The 18,672-nt window shown below is 47.5% G+C and overlaps 1 protein-coding gene across 1 annotated transcript in view; it reads right to left on the bottom strand.

The window, feature by feature from the left end:
* Positions 1-111: 111 nt before the first annotated feature.
* The window catches only part of tnrc6bb.1 (trinucleotide repeat containing adaptor 6Bb.1), a 19,345-nt gene continuing 784 nt past the window's right edge, over positions 112-18,672 (bottom strand). Inside the window, exons 2-20 of the mRNA XM_080524174.1 lie at positions 17,653-17,740; positions 16,065-16,086; positions 15,408-15,794; positions 12,172-15,252; positions 11,506-11,673; positions 10,970-11,217; positions 10,711-10,866; positions 9,520-9,630; positions 8,986-9,261; positions 8,516-8,623; positions 7,336-7,528; positions 6,350-6,511; positions 5,882-6,049; positions 5,516-5,659; positions 5,240-5,332; positions 3,561-3,776; positions 3,153-3,223; positions 2,510-2,649; positions 112-2,067 (exon numbers count right to left, since the gene is read on the bottom strand). Of these exons, the coding sequence (XP_080380300.1) occupies positions 1,512-2,067; positions 2,510-2,649; positions 3,153-3,223; positions 3,561-3,776; positions 5,240-5,332; positions 5,516-5,659; positions 5,882-6,049; positions 6,350-6,511; positions 7,336-7,528; positions 8,516-8,623; positions 8,986-9,261; positions 9,520-9,630; positions 10,711-10,866; positions 10,970-11,217; positions 11,506-11,673; positions 12,172-15,252; positions 15,408-15,794; positions 16,065-16,086; positions 17,653-17,709 (6,357 nt within the window). The 5' untranslated portion in view covers positions 17,710-17,740 and the 3' untranslated portion in view covers positions 112-1,511. The remainder of the gene's footprint in view (positions 2,068-2,509; positions 2,650-3,152; positions 3,224-3,560; positions 3,777-5,239; positions 5,333-5,515; positions 5,660-5,881; positions 6,050-6,349; positions 6,512-7,335; positions 7,529-8,515; positions 8,624-8,985; positions 9,262-9,519; positions 9,631-10,710; positions 10,867-10,969; positions 11,218-11,505; positions 11,674-12,171; positions 15,253-15,407; positions 15,795-16,064; positions 16,087-17,652; positions 17,741-18,672) is intronic.

Below are 18,672 nucleotides of genomic sequence, written 5' to 3'. Positions count from 1 at the left end.
TGTGTGTGGGTCGTGAAAAGTGAAGCCAGAGTGTGTAGGGTTGACGTACCTGAGCATTAAGGTAATTCTACGACAGCAAACCGATAATACAATGAATGATGACAACACCAATAGAAGCCAATACTTTCATCTTTATTAATAATCTTGTTCTCTTTTTGTTTAAATATTTTTTTCCTTTGTAAAATCTCAAAACGAAACACTGTACAGGAGTGTTAAAGCCTGTCTTAATTTAAAACGAATACACAACAACAAAACATAAAAACGTACGGTAACTCTTTTTCTGCATTTGTAAACAACCCCCACCCACTCCACACAGTTAGATAAGATTTGGCATGTCCTTTTACTCAATGCTTATGCCTTCAGCTCTTTGTGTCATTAAAATGTTCTTTTTATTATTGCAGGTCGGACGATTAAAAAAGACAAAAAGTCAGCTAAAAAACACTCAACTTAAAATGAGAACAAACAAAGCATTAGTGCCAATGTTTCTTGAACACAGTCAGCAGTATACCGAAAGCACTCAAAACATTTAGTTTAGACCTTCTGTAAAGCAGCCTTGCACAATCTAATCATGACAGGCAGTAACATGCGCACATACATTTTCCTCACATTTGCACACACGAGTTAACGCAGGGTTTATTCACTTGGTCTCATTCTCACTAACACACGCACGCGCACACACACACACGTTCACATACTGTGTCGTTTTCTGCACAGTGTCCCACATTAATGGAGAAATGCAACTTAGCCTCGTACTGCCAGAATTCATAGTAACGGTAACAAATGTGATTGACAGAGATAGAGCAAGAGAGAGAAAAACAACAGTAGGAGGTCAGCATTTTGAAAAGAAACAATGACATTTTCAGTATTCCACTGCTCAAAAAAAAAAGTTTAACACCCATACAAACAAACGGAAAAAAATAAAACAACTAACATACACAGTAAGATACAGTTCTGTTGTCAATCAGAGCAGTGTTTGCATGTGTTTTGATTCAGTCTCCGCTAAGGGGGACATGAATGGAAACTGCAGGTTGTCCCACATCATGTAGGTCTCCTATACGATGCAGGTAATGCTGTTACAGTGCCTGTCTGTCTGAAGGCGAGTCTGTATTTGGTGTGTGCATGTGTATGTAAATCTGTAAAGTCCCCTACTAAGCACAATGCACTCCTGTCAAGTCTCTCAGACCGAAGGACTTTTTTTTTTTTTTTCAGGTTCAAGTCTAGCAGTTGAAATCTTCATCTGTGGAAAAAGGCCTTATACACATCTAACAGTCCCTGCATTTGTTTATATATTAGCTTAAGTCTGGCCATGAGAATGTGTGTAAGCATGTCTCACATTTCTGCTTATATGTGTGTTTGTGTATTTATGCATGTATATATATATATATGTGTGTGTGTGTGTGTGTGTGTGTGTGTGTATGAATTTATGCATGTGTACGTAGATACATGTATGAGACTGTTTCCCAGTGTATGTTGTGTCAGTGTGTCTAAATATATACTTATATGGGCGTGTGTCAGATGGAGTCAGCCCCTCCCCCCAACAGGTCGCCAGGCAACAGGGCGGCTGGGCTGCCCATTTGGTGCCTGTCCTCCATTTGGGGCGCTCCCCACAGGCTGCTGCTGGGATAGCCCGGAGTCACCCCTCCCCAGAGCCCCGACCTCCCAGACTCCACTCCTCCCCCTCCTGCCCCCTCCCCAGCCCCATTGGTGCTCCACTGGGCAAAAATACCAAGCCCCGGTCCTTGGGCTGAAGAGGCATCCGGAGAGTTTCCTGTACCATCCAAGCTTTGCCAGCCGGAGCTCGAAGGCCCCACGCTACCCAAGACCCCTCCTCCTCCACCATTTCCGTTTCCACCCGTAGTTGTTCCGGCGCCTCCTCCGCGTTCACTCCCGGGGGAGCTGCCTCCACTGCTGGCCACCGCCGTGCCTGTTCCTTGCGGCCCCTGGGTCGACCCTGCCCCCCCTGGGCTGGCCCCCTCCGCCCCTCCAGCCTGGGAATGTGCAAAATAGCGAGCGACTTCTTCCTCGCTCACAAACTCCGCCAGGATTGTGGTGTTGCCCAGAACACACCTAGAGACAAACAAGAGAGGAGGTTTATCAGTCCAGTTTTAGCTTTACCATAACTCTCAGGCACAAGAAATCTAACGTTCTTCCAAGACTGCGATGCCGAAGAGTCTACTTTATTGAAGAAAATAAAGATTCACTGGCTTTTCAGATTAGATTAACTGAGAATACACGTTGATCTTTTTGAAAGGCCTTTGTTCATAATGGTTTTCCGTGACAGAAAATCACAAGCTTAATGTAAGAAAACCGCTGAAATACTGAAATCACTGCAGCAATTAAATGAGATCAAGCAATAAGCTACCTGTTTCATATCATTAGGCATGAAGATAACGAATAATTCAGGTGTAACACTAACATGGTACGTTCGTGATGTTTATATCACAGGCATTACACATGCCACCCAGAAGCGCTGTGTGTGTGTGTGTGTGTATGTGTGTGTGTAACCTACATGTGCAGTGCACCCTGGGCCTTGGCTGCTTCCTGTCGGGTGCTGTAGCGGATCAGAGCGCTGCCCTGGGTGAGGCCGAGGTGGAAGGTCAGCAGTGGGCCGTGCTGCATGCAGATAGTCCGTAGTGTGGAGCCATCAATCTGTCAGAGAAAGGAAAGGTTAAAGTAGGTAGGTGTAGGTGAGTGTGTGTGTGTGTGTGTGTGTGTGTGGACAAATTGTCCAGTGAGCACAAGCCATCAATATGTGGTGAAAGGGAAAGGTTTAAGTGTAACGCGTGCATGGGCCAAGTGTAAGAATATAAAAGGACCAGGCTGTATAATTAAACATTTCCCATCCTGTTTTTCCCAGAGCAGCCCTTCCATGCTAGTCATTCATGCAGTCCATAATTGATTAAATGGATCATCCGACTACACAATCCAATTACGCCTGGGTCACGCATTATACCGTCACATTTGCATAAGATACACTGAAGGAGACTGCTGATGAATGAGAACGACCAGCTAATGCCTTCAAATTCATACCCACACGCTTGTGCACTCCAAGGGCCATTTTTCTCTCTCTCTCTCTCATCCACATAGGATCTCTCTCTCATAGGTGACCCCCCCCCCATCTCTCTCTCCCACTCTTCTCTCATATTCTGTACCTGAGGGGTCAGGTTGCTGAGCAGCAGCCAGCAGCTGCCTCTGGAGGCCCCACCATCGCTCCACGCTGAGCCTACAGAGGAGAGAACAGAGGACAGTCAGAAACGCAGGCAGTCAAGAGAAGAAACACAGGCAGTAAGCATGAGACAACATCTATATCCTACACTAAGGGGTGTTTGAGGCAAAACATTGCGTATTCAGGACAGAATCATACACGTTTTACATATGCCTATACTACATATCTGTAAGTGCTGTAACTTCACACACACACACCTGCATGAGCCCTCTATCGTATAACATTGCCAAGCCAGAGTGGTTGTACACACAGATAATATAAAACAGCTTGGTATTAAGTGGGATGGCTAAGAAATGGTTAATTTCACATAGTTTTCGAGTGAAATAAACAGTACCTGGCCCAAATCTAGAATCCTGACTACCGCCTCCCCCTCCCCAGCCCCTGGACAACCGCGGGCCACCGTTGCCCCATGGGGAGGGCGAGGCCTGTTTTTGACTGGTTAGGCCAGGAGGGGGGCGTGGCAGCTGGGAGCTGTTGCGATTGGTCTTCCACAGCTTGTTGTGTCCGATGGGCTCAGGGGGCCAGCTGGGCTTGTACTCAGAGTACTTTGCTGAGGAGACGACATAAAGAACAGCTTAAAATATGAACACAGAAAAACAGCTCATATTCAGATATAATACTGTTCTACACTTTCTAACTATGGAGCAACTAAGTGCACTAACTATAGATCTACAATGGGGGAAATACGTATTCAACATATCAACAAATTATTTTAATTCAATATATTTCCATTGCAGCTATTCACATGAAATTTAGACCAGAGATCAACTCAATAAAACTACAAAGCTAAATAAAATTGTACCACTATAATATAAAACAAGTTATGTGCAATAAAGGCAAATGACACAGGAAAGAAGTATTGAACACACTAACTGAAATGTATTTAATACTTGTTTCCAATGACAGCATCAAGACGTTTCATGTACGAAAAAACAAATCCCTCTCAGTGATCAGGCCCATTCTTCTGGATTTGGCCCATTATTCAACACACAGTTCCTTCCACAACTTTTATATTGGATTTAAGTCTGGCGATTGACTAGGCCAATCCAACACCGTTATTTTCTTCCTCTTGAACCAATTGAGTGTTTCACCCGCATCTCATCCTCATCATCCTGGTGGATGGCAACAGATTCTTCTCAAGAATCTCCCAGTACATGGCTCCCATACATCTTCCCTTCGATAATTTGGATTCCACCGGTACCATGTGAAGAGAAACAGTCCCATTCCATGGTGCTTCCACCTCAGAATTTCACTGTAGGTATGGTATTTTTAGGATCATATGCAGAGCCATTTCTCCTCAAAACATTAAGTTAAAAAAAGTTAAAAGTAAAAAAATTTAGAGTCTGTGGCGGTGCATTGCCTATTATTTTCTTTGTGAAAACTGTACCCGCTGCTTCCAAGTCTTTCTGGAGCTCTGCTCGAGTGGTCCCTGGCTCTTGGGCTGACTAACTTTCTGACTGCCCGGTCAGAAATCTTGCAAGGAGCTCCTATGTGTGGCCGGTTGATGGTCGAGTGATGTTCCTTCCACTTGAGAAGAAAGGCCCCAATGGCCCCCATTTTGTTGTGAAGGTTTTGGGGGAGCTCATTGCCTCTACCCATCATGAGACGTTTCTTGTAGGAAAGCTTGACGACAAATTATTTGTTTACTTGCATCAGAGGTGGGAAACCCTTTTTTGAGAGTGGAAGTACTTACCCGCCAACATGCACTAACCCAGCTGATTCTAATTAGCCCAGGTAGGAAAACTCATAAGTGGCATAAGATGGTTTAGTGCTTTTTCTTACTGTGTTCAATACTTTTTTCCTGTGTCATTCCACTTCATTGCACATAAGATTGGATTATGGATTTGAATGTTACAATTTCTTAAGCTGTGTAGTTTTATTGAGTTTAATACCAATGTCTGGTCTAAATTTCATGTGAATAGCTGCAATGGAAGTTTGTTGAATAAAAAAATGAGACCGACCACATGTACTGTGTGTGTGTGTGTGTGTGTGTGTGTGTGTGTGTGTAGTTACCTGTGCTGTGTGCATTGCCGAGGGGGCTGTCTGAGGCACTGTAGGGCCAGGCACCTGGTGAAGGCAGCGAGGTGTTGAGGGAGGGGTTTGGCCCTGCAACCGACAAAAACTTATTATGAGTTATTTTGTCAATAAATACTGCCATCAAACACATTCATAGCCAGGCAGCTATCAGTATATTGATATCTAGCACATTGCACTGAGAAGGGCTTCACAATTCAAGTTACTAAGCATCACTACAATTTATAAAGCCCATAGAGTAGCAGTGATCCGCACCTGTATTGTCTCGCAGTAACTGGTGATCAGAGTCGCTGAGGCTGGGGGGTCCAGGGGAGCCTAGCACACTGCCAGGGGTCATGTAGGGGTCAGACTCGGGGTCAGCACTCGGGATCCCCTTCCAGGGCACTCCGGGCTGGAACTCTGTAACCATGACAATCAAGACAACCAATGAGAGTTTGGAAAGATTGAAACTTTTTGGTACTACTATGTTTTCTACAGTACTGTGCAATCGTGGAGTCCAGAGGTTTTCCTAACCGTGTCATTTAACCAGGGAAAAAACTACAGGTCACATGTTTAAGAAAAACTCCTGGCCCTATGCATTGGGTATGGTCAGGTTATCTGGGGCACTGAGAATGGATTTACCTGGGGGCCAACTGGACGTCCCAGGCTTGGTGGCCATCTTGCTCCCGGGGGTGCGGTGCCAGTTGTCGGAGGCGCCCTGAGGGGGCATCCCCATCCCGTCCCCTCCCATCATCTCGTACTGGGAGTAAGGGGAGCCCCCTCTCACCTTCATAGGGCTGGGCAAAGGGCCTGGGGGAGAACACAGACAAAAACAAGAGTTAGAAAACATGATTTAGTTCCATTGACATCTTATGAAAAACATGGATCCAGATTAGTCTCTCTGAGATAAAAATCCTCACTTTCAAGACAGACAGTGACTGGAGTTAGACAGACATGATGAGGTCGATAACCCCATTATACGGTTTTATTTAGTGTATATATACCGTATATGTATAAATAGTGTATATATACCGTTGTATAAACAATAACACCAGTACAGTGGATTTCCCTGACATGTTCACATTAGAAGCCACTGAAGCATTCTGTTACCATTCTTGTGATGGGCTGGGTCTGGGGGAGAGGGCGTCGGAGAGTGGCCCTCCATCATCCATTTGAAGCGGGACTGCTGCCCCCCTCCGTCCTTCATGCCCCCCATCCCCCCCATCATGGAGCCCAGCTCCAGCCCTGACAGGTTCCCCCCGGGGGCAAGCCCTGAGAGAGAGAGGGGGGGGAGAGAGAGAGAGAGAGAAACCACTGTCAGATTGCAAACCGTGATGTTAATTTGATCCTGTTTTTGAACCAAGATGGAGGTTATGTTATGTTTTTTAAACCCCTGCACCCGTGTAATCCTTCTGAAATCAAAACATCAGCGAATGAGGGGGCCGGATGATTAAAATTAAAGACAGTCGTCGCGGCAACAGTGACATACAAGCCGCTGTTTTCACAAATTAGTCAGATATGATTTACAGAAGGCTCAGCTTCGACCTGCCACTGACTGATAGAAGGTAAACAAACAGATTGGCCAACGTAAGCCTCTGTAATGCGCTAGGCCAGGGAGCTAGAAGGGCTTGTTCAGGGAGGCACTGTACTGCATCACCCAGAACATCCAGATAAAGGTTGGGGTCAATTCGATTTCAAATTCACTCAATGCAAGATGTGAATTGAACAGGGGGGTTCAATTCACATCTTGCATTGAGTGAATTTGAAATCCCCCCCCCAAAAAAACCCATTGACTTCTGTTATTTAGTACATTCATATTCAAACTGCCCCCAACCCCAGCAAAGATGATGAGATAACAATGTGTTGGGTAGGACAGACATGGTTACCTGCCATGTAGAACAGGTAATGACAGCTCACTATATTATATTTCTACAAGCAACTTATGAACGTTTTACCAATAGAATTAGAACTCACAGAACAGAACATTCTGATACAAGTCAAAATTCTCTGGCCAGAGGACCAGCAGCTGTGGATTCTACTTGTACGGTTTCATCCTTCTGAATAAACCCCCGTAGGCCCTTAACCATTGGACTCACCCGAGTACATCCCCTGTGTTTTGGCATGAAGGTCTGACAAGGGCACGCCCATACCAGGGTGCGGCAGGGGGTCTGCCATGGGTTGTTTGGATGTACCCCCTCCAAGGTGAGATGGAGACAGTTTGGAGCTTCCACCCACCCCTCCTTGTTGCTGCTGCTTCTGCTGCTGCAGAATAGCCATGATCCTGGCCAGCTAGAGAGAGGAGACAGAACAGAGATGAGGATTCAAAACACTGAACTCTGCAAAACTCCCTATCTTCCGCCATAGACTGAAGACCCATCTCTTCAGGCTACACCTTAACGGTCACTCCTGAAACATTTCCATCCCCTCTACTGTTAAAAAAATAAATAAATAAAAAAATAAAAATAAAAACGGGCCCCTGGCCCGTGCATAAATAACTTTTTCTTGCGATGACTGATGGATAGATAATTCACTTACTTAGACAAATGTAATTGTAGTAAGTCGCATTGGATAAAGGTGTCTCGTAAATGCCAAAAATGTAAATATAAATGCAATAGAAAGTGTTGCGGTTGATAGGGATGCTCCGATCTGGATTTTTGGGGCCGATACCGATCACCGATTTTTTTCCTCAAGATCAACCGATACCGATACCGATTTTTAAAAAAATACATAACTGTAGGCCTACTGACTGGATAGCCTACATATTTTTTGCTTTTTAGACAAAAGTTTTGATCCATTAGGCACCAAGCAAACGCAGACCCATTTTTTGTGGCATAGTAAAAGTCTGGCCTATCACCCAGTTAGGGCCTGAAGCCCAAGTCAGTCGATATGGCTGTATAAAAGACATCATAAACGTGGCCTTCATGGTTTACATACTGTTACGTCCTCCTATGTTTTCTGTTCAGTTATCTGTCTTCCCCAGAAAAAAAAAAAAAAAAAAAAAAAAAAAAAATCGGTTTTTGCGATCGGCCATTTTTGCCGATCACCGATCGAGTCATTTGGAGTGAAATCGGCCGATTTAAATCGGTGGCCGATAAATCGGAGCATCCCTAGCGGTTGACAACATGCTGGAAAGCTCTTGCATCCATAATAAGGTCATTTCATCCAAAGTGGTTCAAAGTGAAATAGAGCATGTATAACACGTAATCAGTCTGTGGGTGAACCAAACCTGCAAACAAGCTTTGTGGCGTTAACAAGGTCACGATTATGTGACGGTACCTGCTGTGGGTCAGGCTGCTGGCGTAGAGGCTGGGGCTGGGGGAACTTCCTCTGGTTCTGTAGGAGTTGCTGCTGCTGCTGCTGCTGTTGCAGAAGGAGCTGGCAAGCCTTGGGAGGGTGGAGGGAGACAGATGTAGGTTAGCATAGAACAATCCACTTAGTTGTACTATTCTATTCCACTGAGGAAACTGGTATGCAGAAGCTGTTCTACGGCAGCCATAAATAGATGGATATCCATGAACTTTTCATTGAACGCAGTGGGAATTTGAGAAAAAGAAAATTTGGATTTTGGTACTGATATTGCACTGTGAACTAAGGACCAACATTGGAAATTAGCACAATCTTGAGTGTAATGGTGCATGCAATGCATCAGACCTAACTGTTAATTAGTATCCATGATATGAATTAATTATCTCTCTCTACTTGAATAAATAATTTTAAAAAGCTATAAATGATGTTGATGTACTCACGAGGTGAAACTGCGTCACGTGGGGGTAAATGTTACTAAGCATGGCAAGCTGCTGTGGTGAGAGCTGAGGAGGGAACGCCCCTCCTCCAACACCACCAACGCCAGCCACTCCTCCAATGCCACCAACGCCCCCGACTCCTACACCCCCGACGCCTACACCCCCGACGCCTCCTACTCCTCCTACTCCTCCTACTCCTCCTACTCCTCCTACTCCTCCGACCACTCCACCAACACTGCCGCCCGGAGAGGGCATCTGCTTCATCATGGAACCTGGCACCTGCAACAAGAGATACAGGAAATACAAATTACACTTAGACCACTATGAGGGTAGGGTATCAAGCATCAACCTTCAGTACTGTGGAGGAGGAACTTGGGAGTTGAATAAAGAAAAATCATCAATCATGTCTCAACAAAAATGATTACAGCCACTGTGAACTGGGAGTAAAATAACAAAATTCCTGACCGTACTACAAAAATAAACACCACATACATATTGATGAGGTTCAACAACAACCCCCAAGGTAAAATCACACACCTGGGCAGACAGGTACTGATGAGGCACTTGTGCACGATGCATTCCTGGCTGGTGCATCCCCCGAGACTGAGGGATCCCACTGCTGCCACCATATCCACCATGACCACTCATCTGAACAACAAACACACAAATTGGTCAGGAAAGGTAGAGTTTAATGGACAGAAAAAAGAGAGGTAACAGAGAATTCTTTAATTGAAGATTAGGATCTATAAAGATGGTTTATGCTAGTTCTCTAGCTATTGTCAGCTCACATTAGTGTAATGAATAAGCACCAACTAGCTAGGCAAATCTATAAGCACTAATTGGCTCAGCTTCAAGGACACTAAGTCCTTTGATAGGTGTAAGCAGGACACACTTGTGCCCTATCCCAAACAAACTGCTAGCCCCTTAACCCGAGACACTAGGGTAGATCAGAGAGGGAAGGACAGGTGTTAAAAATGATGGTTGTTATTAGGGCTGGGTTCAAAAAATCGATTTCCCGATTCTGAATCGATCTTCATTAAAATGAGCGATTATCGATTCATAAATCCCGAGATCGTTTTTTTTTTTTCTTTTTTTTTTTTTTGCAGCTTCAACCCGCAACGAGATCTCGTGGCCAGATCTCGCGCTACAATAATTTATCATATCTCACGCAACGTGAGGTCTCAACACTAAAATCTAAAAACATGGCGATGGCAGGGACACTCAAGTCACCACCAGGCTTAAAGTCAGATGTCTGGGTGCATTTTGGATTTAAAAAATGTGACGATAGAGATGAGCTGGACAAAAGCAAAGTCATATGTAAATAAAAAGTACATTCATGTAACTGCTTTGGAGTCAATTCATTGATATGTTTAACAATGCTACATGTTATAGGGTTCCTTGAACCATTTATAGCATTAGTTCAGAGAATCTCTTTCATATTCAAGCAAAAAATTTATATTGTAACTAGATCGAATCGGAATCGAATCGAATCGAATCGAATCGTGAATCGAATCGAATCGGGCTGTGAATCGAGCTGTGAATCGGAATCGAATCGTTTTGGGAAATCAGTGGCGATACCCAGCCCTAGTTGTTATTCCACCTTGCCCTTTCATAAGAGAGGCTAGGTAGAACTTTCACCGCATTCTTTGCTGTACACCTATCCAATCCTCTCAGATTATCACAAGTGCCCAGGGGCTGTATTGCGAATGAGCAACAGTCTCTTTATACCTTGTCACCGTAAGGCCCCAGGTCTCCAGGGCCCATCTCTTTGGAACTAGGCATACGGTAACCTCCTCCGCCTCTTCCTCTCCGCATCTCTCCATTGTAGTCATTCATCCCTCTCTTGTCTCCTTCAAGCTTTTTGTCAACACTGGGGTCATCACCCTATAAGGAGATCAAACATGTTTCATTGTAGTGGCCATGTTTCACTTCATGAAAACTTACAGTATGTTGTTACTTTAACAGAAAGAAGAAAAAAATAACTTACCATGAGGCCCATATTTGAGAACTGTCTCGACATGGGGTTCATCCAGTTGTCTCCACCCTTCATGTTGCCCCTCTTGCCCCCAGGGCCTTGCCCCCAGCCACCTGAGTTGTAGGAGTTGCTGCCGCCCTGGGAGCCTGTGTTGTTCCACACTCCCCCCCCATCTTCCTCCTCCTCCCAGCTGGAGTGTCGGGATGCAGCCATCGAGCTCTCCCCCTTGCCTCCCCAGCCATCTTGACCTGACTTTGAGCCTATGGGACAACCATACAAAGTGTGTCATTTTAAGAGCTGTCATTGCATCTGGTCAAGAGTCTATTTAATAAGGTGAAACAATGTTGGGAGATTGAACATTCCAATAGTATATAAAAAGCTGCCATAACTCTAAATTCTAGATGGTAGAATCATACAGTGCCTTCTCTACGCAAACCGATTCTGTAAGTTCGAACCATCCTAAACAGACCCCAGAGGCAACTCTCAGCTACTCAAACCATAATAATTTTGCACCACAATGAAAACTTGAGTTCATTGAAATGTCTTACCAGATTTGACAGGGTTGGGTGAGGGGTTTCCCCAGCCAGAGGTTTTGCTGGAGTCGTCTGGGTCGCCCCACTGCGTTGGTGCATCGGAGGTTGTCTGCCCCCAGGAACTAGAGCCATTGTCCACAGATTGTCCAGCATGGTTTCCTCCACCTCCTCCTCCTCCTCCTCCTCCCCAGCCTTGATAGAGAATACATCGTTAGGTATTTACACTCACAGAGTCATTGAAAGCAATGTTTCAAACCAGGAGAAAAGGGTAATACACGGTTAAGAAGAGTAAAACGTATAGGAAGTTTCAGAGAGGCAATGTTATTGCAATGTTGTTTGCGAGCTAAGGACTCCAGGGTTCTCCTCGAAGATTGTAAGAGGGGCACTGCGCCACCTTGTAAAACTTGGCTCTGCCACTAAACATTTCAGAGTAATTAATTTACAATTTGTAATTAATGGGCCAGTTTCACAGACAAGGCTTAAATCCTAGTCCTGGACTAAATCAGACTTTCAATGTAAAATCTCCATTGAAGATGATTTTTAGTCTAGGAGTAGGCTTATGCCTTGTTTGTGAAACCGGCCCATAGAGTAACAATCTTTGATCTCCAATGCAATCCAGCATTACCTTGTTAAAACATCCAGGGGAAAACCCTTGAATCAGTATGATTTTGCATGACTCACCCATTCCAGGTGCATTGCCAGAGCTGTTGTCCCTGTTCCCTGGTATCGCAGGCTGTCTCCTTGGTGGCTGCTGCTGTAGTGGTGGTGGTGGACCCTGCTGAGCTTGGCCCTGCAATGGTGGCGGCTGACCAGAGGGAGCGCTGTTCTTGTCCCACAGGTTCACATTCTTGCTGTTGTAGCGTTCGGGGTCACCCCAAGCAGAAGTGCCGTCGTCGATCTCCATCTTACGGCTAATGGACTGAGGAGAGGGCTCCTCCCAGCCGCTGGGCTCCAGGGCCTCACCAGGGACCTGGGGGATGGGGCCAGCTGTCCAGCCCGAGCTTTGGTTCTGAGTCTGGGAGGGAGGACCTCCTGATCTGGCCCCTGTTGCCGGTGGCTGTTGTTGGGTCTGTGATTGGTGCTGCTGCTGCTGCTGCTGCTGATTTGGGGCTTTCAGGGGTGCCGCTTGGCTGTTTGGTATCTGTGCTGAGTGTGGCTTGGCGCCCCAGTCTTGGTGGGGTTTGCCACCCATGTCACTACTGCCTCCGCCTCTTCCTCCATCACCCCAACCTCTCTGTGGGCCTCCGTCATCCATATTACCCCTTGACCCATCATCAGAGTTCCCCCCACCTCTACCCCTACCTTCACCCCACCCTCCACCACCGGCTGGCTTAGATTCTCTCTGTCCCCAGTCTCCTCCCCCACCTCGTTGTCCCCACCCCCCTCCCTCACCCCTACCTCCTCCCTCACCCCTACCCATCTCTTTCCAACCCGTCCCTTTCTCTTCCTGACCACCTCCCCAGCCGCCGCCGCCACCACCACCTCCTCCTCCTCCTCCTCCTCCTCCACCACCCTGTTCTCCACTGTCTCGCCAGTTCCCTCCTCCGCCCCCTTTGCGCTCTCTCCACTCCTGCTCTCCACTCCCCCACCCTTTGCCTTGGGCCTCCGATGGGCCCGGATCCCCCCAGCCTCCAGATGTCTTTCCCTGGTTGCCTTCGAGATCTTCCGCTGGCGCCCTGGAGGCAGAAGGGTTCCTCGTGTCCACCGCCTGGCGGTACCAACCACGGTTTGGCTGGGAAGCGCTCCCTCCGTCCCAGCCGTCCCTTGAAGGTGCAGGGCCTGGCCCTGTGTTCGTAGTAGGCATGTGAGCCCCAGCAGATTGATCAGTAGTCATTGAACCGGTGTTAGTGGGGTAAGTAGGAGCACGACTAGCAGTGTTCACGGTTGAAGATGAAAAACCGGAAGAAGAGGAGGAAGAAGAACTTCCTCCTTCACCTCGACCCACTCCTCCTCCTCTGGCTGTTTCCAGGTCCCACGCCACATTCTGACGTATCTGGGTCTGCCCCCATCCGGTGTTGCACAGTACCCTGGGATCCAGGTCCGTCCGACTGAGCATGCTCTGTAAGGCCACTTCGGGGTCGGGGGGAGGGTTGCTGGAGCGGTGGTAGCGGGAGTCTCGCTCCTGGTTCTGATTGTGAGCCCCACTGGCACCGCTGCTCCCACCCCTGGAGCCTCCTCCACTGGAGGACGAGGGACCAGCACCACCACCAGTACCAGCACCACCTCCTCCTCCTCCTCCACCACCACCACCCTGGCCTCCCCATTCCCCTCCTCCCCCTCCTCCTCCATCGCCAGCCTCAACTCCTTTCTGATTGTCCCAAGCTCTTGTTGTAGTCGCAAACGTTGGAGAGGCAGAGTCCTGGGATACACCGCCGCCGCCACCGCCCCCCCCACCACCACCGCCGCCGCTACGTCCACTGCTGCTGCTGTTGCTGCTGCTCCCACCTCCACCGCTACTTCCTAGTGCTGGGTTGCCCCCGGAATCCCCAGCACCCCCAGACTCTCCTGAGCCCTGCGTGCTGCCGCCCCACTCCCCTTCGGCGGCCCCTTCCCAAGCTCCCTGAGATACCACTGGGGTATTTGAGCTACCCTCATTTCCCGTGCCCCATGCTTTGTCTCCCACCGACCCTGCTTTCTCACCATGGCTGCCGAAGCCCCCCCACACGTTACCCTCCTGCCCCTGAGCTGCATCCAATCCTCCTCCTCCCCACCCATCAGTCTTAGAGGCACCTGTGTTGAGGTTAGAGGAGGGGGGAGGCAAGGCTCTCCATGATGAAGAGGAAGAGGTTGTGGAGGAGGACGGAGAGGTAGAGAGATTCCCGCTCCCTCCCACAACCCCACAGTCCATGACATCTCCACCCCCTGTATTTGGTCCTGGTCCCCCTCCGAGCTCTGGCCCCACGCCTCCCCAGTCCCCACGGAGGTGCTGCTGCTGATCCCCATCCCTGGCAGGCATTTCATGGAGTTGGTGCTGATGGGTAACTTGATTCACAGAGGAGAGCGGATGAGTGAGAGTGGTACTGGCAGAGAAGGAGGATGTTGTGATGGTGGATGATGATGTTGATGATGCTGATGAAGAGGGCGGCGCACCCTCAGTGGTAGCTGCACCAGCCCCCGTCACCCCATCCTGCACCAGGGCAGGCCAGGCGGAGGGGTTGGCATTAGGGTTGAAGTTGGCACCAGGGACCCCGCTGTTGTTGTTGTTGACACCAAGAGGGCTCTCCTGAGACCCAGGAAGAGGGGAGACTTTGGAATTGTAGAGCGCTGCTGCTGGCCCCTCCGCTGTTACGACCGCTGACCCCCCGCTGCTTCCAGCCTGAGTGGAGGAGCCCCACACGACGCCAGACTGCACACATTCATTGAGCGAGGAGGAAGAAGAAGGGGAGGAGCGAGGTGGGGAGGGGCTCTGTGAGCTCCCCGCCCCTGTTCCAGATCCACCACCTCCTCCTCCTCCTCCCCCCCCTGCCCTTGGTGGCGGCTGCTGCTGGACGCATCGGTCACTCCACGAGGCACTGCTGTTGTTGTTGGGGCCGTCCAGCTCTGCAGCACCCTCTGTACCGGCTCTGCCCCCGCCGACAATGCTAGGCCACTCCTCCAGGTCAGTCCCGTCCACTATCACCTTCTCCCAGCCCTGAGAGGGGGGCTGGCTGCCAGAGCCCACCCCCCATGTGGAATTTGCATAAGTTGAAGTAGAAGAAGCAGCGACTGCAGATGAGGATGAGGAGTGAGAGGGCGGAGGAGAAGATGAACCCAGGTTGGGATCTGTGTGGAAAGAGCACAACAGTTTATTGGCATCTTGACAACAGCGGTTGTGTACAAGTATGTATATGTAACGTGTATGTTGCACAATGACACTTGTTACTGAGTGGACTATCTCGGTTATATCAATTAAATGAATGAATCAATGAATGACCCACCTGTGGCTCCAGCTGTGGTTGCATTGGGGGCTTCTCCCTGCGAGAGAGGGGGTGTGGTGGCTCCCCGACCACTGCCTCCCCCCAGCAGCATACAGGACAGTGGTGGCTGGCCCCTCTTCAGTAGCACTTTGTGGTCCTGCTGGCAGCGGAATCGCGGGGGGACCTCTCTGGGCATGTAGCGCTGCTGCTGCTGCTGGGAGGGCTGCTGACTACCGGAGGCGGGCTGTCCGTTGGCCACAGACGCCCGCTTTGCATTGTTCCCGCCCGGAGGAACTGCGACCCCGGCTGCAGGGCAGGGGGACGATGGGGGAGCGGGGCCAGGGCTGGGGGACACCGAGCCAGGGGTGGCTAGTGACTGGGTGGGGAGGGGCTTGGTTGATTCTGGCACTAGGTGATGAAGGTAAATAGAGACAAATGACAAGACATTATAAGCACATCTTCACATTGGAATACATAGTTTACTATGTAAACTAAAGAGGTAGGATAACTCTTTAAAAGTAATATCAATAACAAAAACTCTGGGGCAAAGAGGCAAGTTTGCGTTAGAATTTTTTTAAGTAAGGGGGGGCGGGGGTGTGGCAGATAATGTCAGGCCTAGAACCAGGAAAATCTATTAATGACAGTGGGAAAAAAGGCATAGGCCCCACAGTTGCTTACCTTTGATTTTCTGTTCAGTCACCTGAAATGAGAGAAGACTGTCAGAACACCATATGCCAGGGGTGGCCAACCAGTCGGAGACTAAGAGCCAAAAAAAGTGGTTGGGGTACCAGAAAGAGCCACATCATACATGCGGGCTCACAAAAGCTCTCACTCTCACACACACACACGCAATACATTTCCAATAGGCTATGAGACCAGTGTTGTCATTTCAGCAAAGGCCAAGGTATGGCAAGGTACAGAGTGGGGGTTTCCCCCCCTTGGTGGATTTTTTTAGCCAAATCAGTTGTGCAATAGTACATTTTGGTGAGATATTTCTATACAATTGACTTATATGACATTAAGGTAATGAATAAAGGAGACAACTACAGTATGTAGGTGGTAATCTACATCTTTCCTAGCAGGCAGACTGGTTCAATCTCCTTAGAAACAAAACATTACAGATTTAGATATTCTCAACTCTAAATTAACTGCACTGTTAAAACACTAGTATTGTGAGACCTCACCTGTGTCCCTGTCCTTGTCTCTGCTGCCCTTTGACCAAAAATGGTCTTTATCTTCATTTTCCTTTTTTTCCCTCGCATATTTGTTACAGCTGAGCTCACCTACTAAAAGTGAGACGATTGACAATATCAAAACATGCTTGCACACACATATAACTTACACACAAGTTAGTTTTACTGGCCCCAATTTGGTACAATTATTACTGAAGTTATTGAGAATAGAGACATTGTTGACATACGTAAACTAGCTGTTGTAATCTTTAATGTTCGCTAACTAGCTTGTTAGAGTTAGCTTCACAATCGCGGGTGACGTTAGGTCAGTTTTTTCACTAAAATAACATTAGAACATGTTTGACAGAACATGACATGAACTTGTTCTTTAATATATTACATTTGAACCAACAGTATTATGGCGTTTATACCGTTTGTTTAACCCACCTGAATGAACGAGAATCATGGACAAGATTTTAACATTAACGTTACTTGTGGCTTGTTTATTGAGGAACCAATGTCGCTCCACCAGTGTTGCCAGATTGGGCTACTTTTGGTCACACTGGACGGGTGAATTTGGCAGCTTTTAGACTGGTTGGTCAAATCCCGTCTGGCAACCCTGCGCTCCACTACATCGCCTGGCTGGTGGGGTGAGATGGAGCCGGGAGGATTTTGAGTTACCGTTGTGTGGAGTGGATAAAATCACCAACATGACACAACGTGATTCAGATTACATTTTCTGGGGATTTATTTATTTTTTTTTAATCCAGGTATGGCGAGTGCCATAGATTGCCATACCAAAACAATGTCTATCGAGACACAGAGAGTGAGCCACGCACTTTTAATGAATGGATTAAAGAGCCGCACACAGACAGGCAAAGAGCCGGGTTGGCCACCCCTGCCATATGCAATCGGCAAACTGGGCCAGGTAAATCATCCATATCACCAATTGCTTTACTACAACATGGCAGGAGCACTGTATCTGTGACCATCAACTACAGAACTTGCATACAGACACAATTTCATATTGAAGAGTGTGTCAGAGCACTCCTTCGGTTATGTCATTTTCAGAGATAAGCCCTGATATACTATACCTTCTGGAGGGCTTCCCTTTTCCTTTTATCCTCTTTCTTCTTTTTCTTGTCTTCCATGAACTGCAGTTCGTTTTCCTGATTCTCCTATCTGTAATGGATTCAGTGAATTAGTATCAGGCATCCTCACATACACAGTAGCTTTGCCAATAGCTTGAATTAGACAACAACAATTAGACACTGATTGTGACAAATTGAATTGTCCTATACAATTACAATTAGCTAATGTGTTGTCAGAACTGTAATGTTAACCAGACTAGACACAACCTTGGCAACAATAGCCAGCCTACTCTACATAATTTATTGGCAAGCAAAGATTACAACTCAAGCCACCAGCAGCTAACAATTGCGCACCAACAATCACCTGTAAGTGAATGTAACTACACTGGACAAGCAGATAAGAGAGACTGTAGTTGACGCATAGGAAATCTTCAATTGGCTGACCCAGTGACTCGAAAGTAACATGTAAGGCAGGCTGGATATAGTTAGGTCTCATGGGTTGACTGTTGACATTTGGTTGGTACCAAACACTTATCTACCGCTCCCTGTCGATGTGATCGTAAGTGCGTGTGCAAAGAAAAAGCGCAAGTAAGCTGAAAACTAGACACGGTGAGGTTTGTTTTAGGTATGGAAATAGAAAATAAAAAAAATACAAATACAAATACACGGCTAGTTTGCGCTCAGGAAGGTGGGTCACCAACTTGTGTCTGACCAGGGCTTGTAAACGAACGAAGTAAGCTCTAACTTAAATACAATTTAAGCACAGCAGTAGAAGCTAAGCCGCTCAAATTAGCAGGCTGTCCAGAACTAGCTAGCCTCCGAACTAGTGTTAATCCTACAGTCAGTGTGTGTGTGTGTGTGTGTGTGTGTGTGTGTGTGTGTGTGTGTGTGTGTGTGTGTGTGTGTGTGTGTGTGTGTGCGCGTGTGTGTGTGTGTGTGTGAAACTAAACCGTGCTCAAATAGTGCTGATCTAGCAAGACATGTTTATCTAGCTATCCCATTCACTTCAGTATTCATTGGGTT

This window comes from Nansenia antarctica, assembly GCF_963989245.1.
Source record: "Nansenia antarctica genome assembly, chromosome: 2".
NCBI classification, from domain to species: domain Eukaryota; kingdom Metazoa; phylum Chordata; class Actinopteri; order Argentiniformes; family Microstomatidae; genus Nansenia; species Nansenia antarctica.
Note: the sequence above shows the minus strand (reverse complement) of the source record. Positions and strands in the feature narration are given on the sequence as shown.